Source organism: Archocentrus centrarchus, chromosome 2 (assembly GCF_007364275.1).
Source record: "Archocentrus centrarchus isolate MPI-CPG fArcCen1 chromosome 2, fArcCen1, whole genome shotgun sequence".
NCBI lineage: Eukaryota > Metazoa > Chordata > Actinopteri > Cichliformes > Cichlidae > Archocentrus > Archocentrus centrarchus.
Genome location: NC_044347.1, coordinates 13,555,508 through 13,565,658, shown reverse-complemented (window position 1 = coordinate 13,565,658; position 10,151 = coordinate 13,555,508). Strand labels below are relative to the sequence as shown.

The window sequence follows — 10,151 nt, the reverse complement described above, 5'->3', positions numbered from 1 at the left end:
ACACATGTCCACAAAACACTTCAGCACCTGAACTTCAAGGCCCCTTCCCATAGCTTTGTGTACACGTCAAAACTGTCCAGTTTTCTCCAAAACACGTAGCATGTGTAGCACTGAAGCACTTAAAACTGTGCTTTTTTTTTTTTCTCAGTTCAGGTTTAAGTAGTGGAGTGGTTTAAAAAATCAAGTGGTCATTGGTCAGATTAGAGGGTTTGAGTCCCCTCCTGGTGGACCATAGGGCCATGGTTTAAGAATCTGCTACTATTAGTCTTATTTTAGGCTTTTTAATGTTACAAGTTCCACCTAAACTCTGGCATGCTACAAGTTTAAGGTAGGATTGACATAGTTTGCTGATAGTAATTTGCACATCTAAAAAAATGGAATGAATGGGCCAAAGTAAAATCCTACAATATGATAATACTATAGGGCGTCATTGATGTTTTGGCTGCCACTAGGATGTTTCTATTATATTTTGTTGATAGGGTGGAGTGCTAAGTTACCCGAAAGCAGCACATAAACAATGCACAGATGCAGATATCTGCCAACTAGAAATATCACTCTCCAAACCTGAAGTACAGACTTCTTGGATGTTCTGTACCACAAAATGAGTCACACAAGTCGATTAAAATGCCCCAGAAGGCACCAACAACACACATACATTGAGAGGTTCAGTTCAGTCGCTTCATTTAGTGGAGGTCAAGTCCAGTATGCAGCTCTTGGCTCTTTGCGTGTCTATTCTTTACTTTGGTATCCTCCTTGTCGCCAGAGGGCGCCGTGTATTATTTTTCAACACAGCGCAACTCAAGCCGGATGCGTGGAGTGTCAACAAAACGCAAACACGTGTGGAGGAAGAAGAAGCATGTCTGCCCCACATTCATACTCCTACTGGGATATAAGAAGAGCTTAAAAAAGAAGATAAATGTGCCAAAGTTAAGGAATATTTAGTAAAATGAAGTTTGCTTATAGGGTAAGTGCGCCGCTGTTAGCTACTTTGGTGTAATCGCGCTGCGTTGGCAGCAGGAATACGCGTCAGACCAAACTCCGTTTAAAAAGTGTTAGATTTAGTAAGTTGATGCATGTTGGAAGTGCTGTAAACGGCACAGCACATTCACGAGTTTTTATTTACAAGATTTAGCATTCATAATTGTTGCGGCTTATGTTAATGATAAGAAAAAGGATAGTTGTGTGTTTTGATGTGTTTACGCCTGAGTGTGTTGAATTCCCACATTTGACATGAGCTGGTTACACAAGAATCTATGATTAAAAGTAAAAATCCTTTTCTTTTTTTTTTTTCTTGTAGTTTTCCAATTTGCTCGGGGCCGTCTATCGTCAGGGGAATTTGAACTTCTCCAAAGATGGCAACGCTGTTATCAGTCCAGTTGGGAACAGAGTCACTGTCTTCGACCTGAAGAAGTAAGACAAGGAGGAACATACAGCAAAAGCTGGAAACGGTTACATGCAGACACATGTGTGGTGTCTGTGAAAAGTCCTGCCATATAACATCTGGATGTTGATCCTAGCATCCAGATGTTATGAGGCCTGTTTTCATGCTCACTTAAAAGTTTTTGTTTCCCTGGTGTCCACTTAAAAATACAGTACATCGTATTTGCTGACCTGCTGCAGTTTGTGTGTTTTGAACAGCATAAATTTCTTTAATTCCCTCCTCCCTAAAAGCCCATTTTCCTCTAATTGGACACCTTCTGTGAGCCTGCAGAGGGGCTGCATGAAGAGCTTTACCAACTGAACTGTTATTTTTACATGTATTTACCTTACATTTTGGACACTTTGTCCACATTTAATGCTATATTGAAACGTGACATATATAGTATACGGTAAGGTAAGCACACTCAGTAGCCCTTAAAGCCCCATACCTTAAAAAAATGAAAATAATACTGAAACTTTACTCTCTCCTGTAGCAACACATCTGAGACGCTGCCTTTCTCCACAACAAAGAATATAACCTGTGTGGGTCTCTCTCCTGATGGGAACTTGGCGATTGTGGTGGATGAAGGTACAAAGTATTTACTGTTAAAATCTTCAGTAGGACTCAGACAAGAAAAAAGGTGTCTGATCACGTATGTGTCAAACAGATGGTGCAGCGCTGCTGATCAGTCTCATCACCCGAGCCGTCCTCCATCATTTCCACTTTCACAAGCCTGTGAGCAGCATCCGCTTCTCACCTGATGGAAGGTGAGGATGTTCAAACTGTGTGGCTAATTACTGCTTCCTGTCAACTGTCAAGCATGGTGGTGGTAGCATCATGCTCTCGGGCTGCTTAATGGTACTGGTAAACTGCACAGATTGGATGGAGTAATGAAAGGAGGAGGACTACCTCCAAATTCTTCAACTTCACCTCAACAGCTAGACAGTCGAAACTTGACACAGTTGGGTGTCCAACAGGACAATGATCCCAACACACATCAAAATCAGGCTAACATTAAGACTTCTGGAATGGCCTTCCCAAGCCCCCGACCTCTGACCCTATTGAAAATTTGGACTCTTCTTTAAAAGCCGGGTCTGTGCCAGGAAACCAACCAGTTTAAAAGAACTCTACCAATTCTGCCAAGAAGAGTGCTCAAATATCCAGCCAGAATTATGCCAGAAGCTTGTTGATTGACACCAAATATTATAGTGGGGGTGTATGCTTATACTCAAGCCTGTATGTATACTTTGTGACCCTGTGTAGATCAGAGAAAATCCAAAAGAAATTCAGACTTGTGCACCCAATTCTTGTTTTTTAAAGTAATTAAAGATGTATGCTGTGCCATCATTCCAACCTGGAAAAGAAAGAGCTCAAAGAAACCATTAAAAGCAGAAAAAAAATCATGACACTCATGGCCATGATGAGTGTCTGTGAACTTCTGACCACAACTATATTAAACTTTTATCGGGTTTTACGTGGCGGTGACTCTGAGTGGAGTAAAATGATTGTGATGTGTGTTTGCTGCATTTTTCATTCACAGGAAGTTCGTTGTTACAAAGGAAAACGTTGCTCTGATGTACCACGCTCCTGGAAAACGGCGGGAGTTTAACGCCTTCGTTTTAGACAAGAGCTACTACGGTCCCTACGATGAAACCACCTGCATCGACTGGACCGACGACTCCAAGTGAGTTTGAGAGCATGAGTGTGCAGGAGAAGCCCGGAATTTGGCAGAAATGCATCGTGATTTTGGCGTTTTTCTTCCAGGTGTTTTGTGGTGGGTAGCAAAGACATGTCGACGTGGGTGTTTGGTGCAGAGCGCTGGGCCAACCTGATCTACTACTCCCTGGGTGGACACAAGGACATCATCGTAGGCTGTTTCTTTGAAAAGAACAGCTTAAATGTGCGTTTATTTCCACCTTCTGCTAAAATGTGTGTTAATGAGGTTCTGTACATTCATGTCTCGTGTGCATGTTTATCCAGCTGTACACAGTGAGCCAGGATGGGACACTGTGTGTCTGGGAGAGCGACACCGAGCTGGACGGCCTCGTCCTGAAGAAGAAGCAGGACAGACCCAAGCTGCCGAGACAAGGGGAGGGAGAGGAGGAGGAGGATGGGAACGAGGACAGAGTTGAGGGAGAGGAGGGAGAGGTGATCAGAGGGAAAGTTGAAACTGCCAAGGAGAGGGAGAAGACCAAGAATGTTCGATACAAGATGATGAGCAAGTAAGACGCCTCAAATTTCCTGGTTTTATTGTCCTAGTTTGTCTCTAATTGCTCCTTATTTTTATTACTTGAAGCTCTGCCTATATTTATTATTACTTCCTAACACTGCAACATTAACAGAAGACAGCGAAATGTTGGGGTTAGGATTTCAATAAGGTCTAAAAACAGCTTTTTGCTGCGCCTCTTCAGACACTTTTTCAACAAAGAAGGTGATTTTAATAACTTGACTGCTGCTGTGTACCACAAAGCGACCCACATCCTGGTCACAGGGTTCGCCTCTGGGATATTCCACCTGCACGAACTTCCAGAGTTTAACCTCATCCACTCCCTGAGGTGAGAGAGAAGCTGCGGTTTTAAAAAATTATGCTTTAAAAAAAAGTTATAGGACTGATGTGTTTTCTCATGTGGATGTCTCCCTGCAGTATTTCAGATCAGAGGATTGCGTCGGTGGCTGTGAACAGCTCTGGAGACTGGATTGGCTTTGGATGCTCGCGTAAGAATTTGTTTTGTTTTTTTATGTGTGTCGCTTACTGATGTTGTTGAGTAAACTTTAAAAAAGTAAAGGCATCGATTGTTTCAGGGATGGGCCAGCTGCTGGTGTGGGAGTGGCAGAGTGAGTCGTACGTGTTCAAGCAGCAGGGACACTTCAACAACATGGCCTCGCTGGCCTACTCTCCAGATGGGCAGTACATCGTGACGGGTGGAGACGACGGCAAAGTGAGTCTTGAACTGAAGCCTTTAAATTCTTGGGTGCATGTTTGTTGCATCCTTTTGAGCAGTGTTTTCATGAAGAAGACGGAAAAGAAAAACGTTTTCTGCCTGAAGATGGGCGAAAAATCTCAGTCAACATTTGAATGGGATTTTAAGATGTCGAGACCTAACAGCATAATTGGATAAAGGAAGACTCGAGCTTTCGTCTCTGACTCCACGCTGCGTATTTAATGTCTGCAGGTTAAAGTGTGGAACACCAACAGCGGCCTCTGCTTCGTCACCTTCACCGAGCACACCAGCAGCATCACAAACGTCACCTTCACCTCAAGCGGTTTCGTCATCGTCAGCGCTTCCCTGGATGGGACAGTCCGAGCTTTTGACCTGCACAGGTGACCTTAGGGTGGGCGCTCACGGAGAGCATGGGGATGTGTACTTTTAAAAGCAGTGATGTTTGATGTTTGTATGTCTGTGTTTTTTTTTTTTTTTTTTTTTTTTTGCTTTTGTAGGTACCGAAACTTCAGGACGTTTACGTCGCCTCGCCCCTCGCAGTTCTCCTCCCTCGCAGTAGATGTCAGTGGGGAGCTGGTGAGCGCAGGAGCTCAGGATTCCTTTGAGATCTTCCTCTGGTCCATGCAGACAGGCAGGCTGCTGGAGGTAGGCTTCTTGCCTCTTTTTAATAAGGGATATTCATCCTTTACAGATATTAGTGTGATTAAAGCTGCCAGGATTACTCAAATCAACACTTCCTTCCTGGGACTGATCAGGTCCTGGCGGGTCACGAAGGTCCGGTCAGCTGCCTCTGTTTCAGTCCGGTTCAGTCTGTCCTGGCCAGCTGCTCGTGGGACCGCACCGTCCGGCTGTGGGACATGCTGGACAGCTGGCAAGCCAAGGAAACACTTCCCCTTACATCTGATGGTAAATACAGATCCTACATGTGGCTGTTTTTGATGCTTCATTTTTTTTGTTTCTTGTCCTTGTTTACAATCCTGTCCTGTTTTTGTATTTTTTGTTCCTCAGGCTTGGCAGTGACGTACCGCCCTGATGGTCAGGAGTTGGCCGTGGCCACTCTGAACGGTGAAATCTCTTTCTGGAACCCACACACAGCCACACAAACGGGCTCTGTGGCCGGACGTCATGACCTGGAGACGGGCCGCAAAGAGACAGATAAAATCACAGCCAAGCAGTCCGCCAAGGGCAAGTGAGTGAACGGGATCCAAGCCTCAGCGTATACTTTGTCCCCCCTGGTTTAAATCATCACGTTTAATGTTACCTTTTTTCCCCTGTTAAGATCGTTTACATCACTTTGCTACTCTGCGGACGGGGAGTCGGTTTTGGCTGGGGGCCAGTCCAAGTTTGTCTGCATCTACAATATCAAGGAGCAGATGCTGATGAAGAAGTTTGAGATCTCCTGCAACCTGTCCTTCGACGCCATGGAGGTACAACCTCACAGTCAGCTCAGGGAATATATTTATTTTCTTTTAGGACATTCATGTCACATGATTGCAGTATACCTATTCTGATAGTATTGGTTCTACTGAAAAAAAAAGATGTATATTACTAGTTTTTGCATTATAGGGTTGAGTTTTCACAAGCATTTCTAAAGAAGGAGATAATGCAAACCCTAAATAGGAATTTCAGGAGTAAACAGGCATTCTTCTAAAGTATATGTCAGATGTTAGATGACTGGAGATGGGTGGATCGGATTTGTCATAGCAAAAATATGCTTCTTTAATCCGTGAAGAGGTTTTCATTGTGGCGGGTCTCACTCATTCTGTTCTCCCGCTTCACCTTCAGGAGTTCCTGGACAGGAGGAAGATGACGGAGTTCGGCAGCCTGGCTCTGGTGGATGAGGGAGCCGGGGATGGAGACGAGGTCAACATCAGCCTCCCTGGAGTCAGGAGAGGTATGACCTTCGCACAAACTCTCGGACGAGTTATCTTGAAGTGTGAAAATCAGGTGTTTGTAACCAGGTGCAAACAGGACATTGACACATACTGTGCTGATCACTGTACATGTAGAGTATGGAGGATCAAAACTGCCAAAATGAAAATGCATATACTGTAGAACTGGGTTACTTAGTAGATATTAAATTTATTCAGGTGCATAAAAATGTATAAAAATAAAAAAAGTGACATTGATATTTCTGTTTTAACTTGCTTCTGTTTTTCATAGGTATTATTTATTAAGCATTTATTTTTCCACTCGTATTGATGTTTAATGTATTAATTTGCATATCAATTTATTTATAATTTGGCATAATTTTCAGCTCGATTAGCATTTTATCCTGCCATTGATCAGCCAAGAGGAAAAAAGCTGATGTTATACACTTTAAATGATTTAGAAGCTTGTTTGTGCCACTAAAAAGAAAAAAAAAAATTCTTTCCATAACTCAAAATTGATAAAATGGCTTGAAATATCAAGCCAAGTTTAAATTTTTAAGTAATAACCTGAAATTTGGACTTATACAGTGTATCACAAAAGTGAGTACACCCCTCACATTTCTGCAGATATTTAAGTATATCTATTCATGGGACAACACTGACTGTTATATAAGCTGCACACAGACTACTTTTCATTGTGTCAAAGTGTCATTTTGTCAGTGTTGTCCCATGAAAAGATAGACTTAAATATCTGCAGAACTGTGAGGGGTGTACTCACTTTTGTGATACACTGTGTGTGTGTGTGTGTGTGTGTGTGTGGTGTGTGTGTGTGTGTGTGTGTGTGTGTGTGTGTGTGTGTGTGAAAAATGCAGCAATAAATAAATCAGAGGCGATAAAGGAAATAGATGGGGTCACACGTTCAAAGGGAAAATGATATAGAAATTAAAAAAAAAAAAATTCTTAGATTAACAGATAAAACGATTTGATTTAATGGCATAAGAAAATTTTTACTGTATAATATACTTTTTAAATTTTGACAGTGTCAGTCCTCCATATGAAAAGGAACATGAGGTCTTTTACATTTTTATCTTTTTATTACATCTTGGAAATTAATTCATGACTTATGTGACTAAAGTCTCTTTTGTTGTCTTGATATCTCTGTGTCCTTTTTTCCTTTTTTTTCCCTTTCCTTCTGCACATCCTAAAAGGTGACATGAGTTCCCGTCACTTTAAGCCAGAGATTAGAGTTAGCTCACTGCGATTCTCCCCTACTGGTGAGTGACAGAATTACAGCTGTTTTTTTTTTTTTTCTTAAGATTTGGAAGTATGAGCGCTAAAATCACAGCAGATTTTATGGTTTTGCTGGTCCTCTTACTCTATTTAAATCTCATGCAGCAAATTTCACTGCACACAAGCATAAACTAAAATTAAGTGTGTATGAAAACCTGCCTGTTCCATTACAAACGGTCTCTGTCAGCTGGTCGTAAAAGTTGTTCCGCCTCCTTTCAGGTCGCAGCTGGGCAGCCACCACCACCGAGGGCCTGCTGGTTTACTCCCTTGACGGATCCATGGTCTTTGACCCTTACGATCTCGATCTAGACGTGACGCCGGCCAGCATACGCAAGCAGCTGCGCCTTCAGGACTGGGCTTCGGCGATCGTACTGGCATTCAGGCTCAACGAAAAAGCCCTCAAGCAGGAAGTTTTGGAGACGGTGCCGCACGAGCAGAGTGAGTGAATTTCACATTATTTAACATGAGTTTGTTCCCTTTATGCCTGGAACCCCCTGAGTGATGTGGATTATGCGTCTTTGTGGTCTAGTCCCGGTCGTTTGTGGCTCTCTTCCTGACATTTACGTTGAGAAGCTGCTGGGCTTTGTGGCCGCATGTTTGGAGAAGTCGGGCCACTTGCAGTTCTACATGACTTGGGCCCAGAACCTGCTCATGCTGCACGGACAGAAACTGAAGAACAGGTGTGCCCTCAGTCCTTTATTACACACTTATGCAGCTCTGCATGATTTTAAGTGAATAGAAGATAAAAGAAACACATTTTAATGCTTCTATTTTGGCATGCAGGTCCGGCGCCATCTTGCCCACACTGCAGGCGCTACAGAAGAGCATCCAGAGACACTTTGACGACCTCTCCAAACTGTAAGTCCCAACATTTTAGCAGCATCTCAGCCAAGTTAGAGATCCACTGAAATTTTGTGCCTTCTTAAAACTTCCACATCCAAACAGCTCAGCAGATCTGAGTGTGTGTTTTCTCTGTGCAGTTGCGACTTCAACATGTACAACATCCGCTATGCCGGGGCCCTCTCAAAGCAGAGGGGCTTAAAGAGGGCAGCTGAGGAAGAGGAAGGGGACCAGGAGGGGGAAGAGGATGAAGAACTGTCTGAGGAGATGAGCGAGGCCTCTTTAGAGGATGCAGAGATGATGCTGTAGGCTGCAAACCAAAGCCCACATCAGTGCCACAATATGGCTCATGTTGGACTGTAAAAGACAGATTTCTGTGTACTTGGATGTTATGTTTGAGAGCTCTTTTATAATTAAATTCATATGAAAATGTGTGTGGTTTTATTTTCTTTGGCTTGCATTCAATCAGCACCAGGCTGTAAGAAGCAGCTTTCTCTCATTTCTTTAAGTAGTCTTCAGGAATAGTTCTCCAGGCTTCTTGAAGGACATTCAAAGCTCTTCTGTGGATGTTTCTGCCTTTTGTTCTGTTCTCTGTCAGGATGATCCCACACTGCTTTAACATTGAGATCTGGGCTCTGGGGAGGCCAATCCATGACTGATATCATGTTTTTCTATCCAGGTATGTTTTACTGCATTAGCATTGTGTTTGGGATCATTGTCTTGTTGAAGAATGAAGCTGTTCCAGATAGTATTTCATGGTGGATCAAAATCTTATGATACTATTGTGTTCATAATTTTACCAGTTTTAACATGATCTCTAAAACCACTGTCTGAAATACCATGACGGAACCTCCACTGTGTTTTATAAATGGCTGTAGACACTCAGTGTTGTACCTCTCTCTTGGCCTCCTCTGTACATATTGATGATGATTTGAACCAAAAATTTCAAATATGGATTCATCACTCTACCAGACCCGTTACCGCTGATTTTCAGTCCAGTTCTTGTGTAATGTGGTATACTTCAGCCTTTTCTTGACAGCCACCCTTCCACTGAGACCATTTCTGATGAGGCTTCAATGACCGGTAGTTAGATCAGCTGAAGGTCCAGATGCATCTCTCAGGTCCTGTGTCCAGTCCTTGCTGGATTTTCTTCTATTAAGGACATGACTTCATCTGCTCTGGATAGTTTTTAGGCCTGGCACTTCTTCTTTTGTCCTCCATTTCCTCAAACCTTTTAAGGACACACTGCACACCATACTGAGATATGGCAAATTTTCAGCTAATACCTCTTTGGGAATCAGCTTGTTGGTGCAAAAAATACATTTTATGTTTGTCAAACTCTGTTACGTTTGGCATTTTTCATAGATTCAACTAAAGAAATTGAAATAAATTATGTTTTGTTTTTGTGACAGGCTTCTAGTAACAAAGTGTCTAAGATACAGTTTAAAATAGTTTCTTTGATATTTTTTTTTATTTGTAGACACAACACTGGTTCATCCCTTGAGTTAGGTGCCTTTTTATGCATGACTGATTCATAAGTCATTGTTAAGTGGCTTAAAAAGCAAAAACATTCCTGTAAAAATGGCCAGGTACAAGGACTGGACTGAAGATGAGTGAAAAGCAGCCAATGATCAAAGAAAAACTTTGACAAACCTTCAGAAAGCCTGGAGAACTATTGCTCAAGACGACTTTAAAACATTACAAGAAAGCCTGGCTGCTTGGACGCAAAACAGAACGACATGCTATTAAAGAAAATATACTGGAATAAAGCTAAATTTATGTATAGTA

General features: G+C 42.4%; 1 protein-coding gene across 1 annotated transcript; it reads left to right on the top strand.

The window, feature by feature from the left end:
* The first annotated feature begins 830 nt into the window (after positions 1-830).
* On the top strand, positions 831-8,793 carry LOC115795042 (periodic tryptophan protein 2 homolog). Its single transcript, XM_030750810.1, has 21 exons — positions 831-964; positions 1,298-1,410; positions 1,914-2,008; positions 2,088-2,187; positions 2,961-3,104; positions 3,185-3,320; positions 3,401-3,642; positions 3,832-3,975; positions 4,065-4,135; positions 4,223-4,359; positions 4,594-4,742; positions 4,860-5,007; positions 5,118-5,268; positions 5,371-5,551; positions 5,642-5,789; positions 6,148-6,256; positions 7,442-7,507; positions 7,743-7,961; positions 8,053-8,203; positions 8,307-8,381; positions 8,504-8,793. The coding sequence occupies exons 1-21, from the start codon at positions 947-949 to the stop codon at positions 8,670-8,672; spliced, it is 2,766 nt and encodes a 921-aa protein (XP_030606670.1). The 5' UTR covers positions 831-946; the 3' UTR covers positions 8,673-8,793.
* Positions 8,794-10,151: the final 1,358 nt, after the last annotated feature.

What these genes read in the sequence shown, in the direction of transcription:
- LOC115795042 (XM_030750810.1), top strand. An exon ending in ACTGTCTTCGACCTGAAGAA is followed by an intron (nt 1,411 to 1,913) that starts GTAAGACAAGGA and finishes TCTCTCCTGTAG; the next exon opens with CAACACATCTGAGACGCTGC. An exon ending in ACTTCCCCTTACATCTGATG is followed by an intron (nt 5,269 to 5,370) that starts GTAAATACAGAT and finishes TTTGTTCCTCAG; the next exon opens with GCTTGGCAGTGACGTACCGC.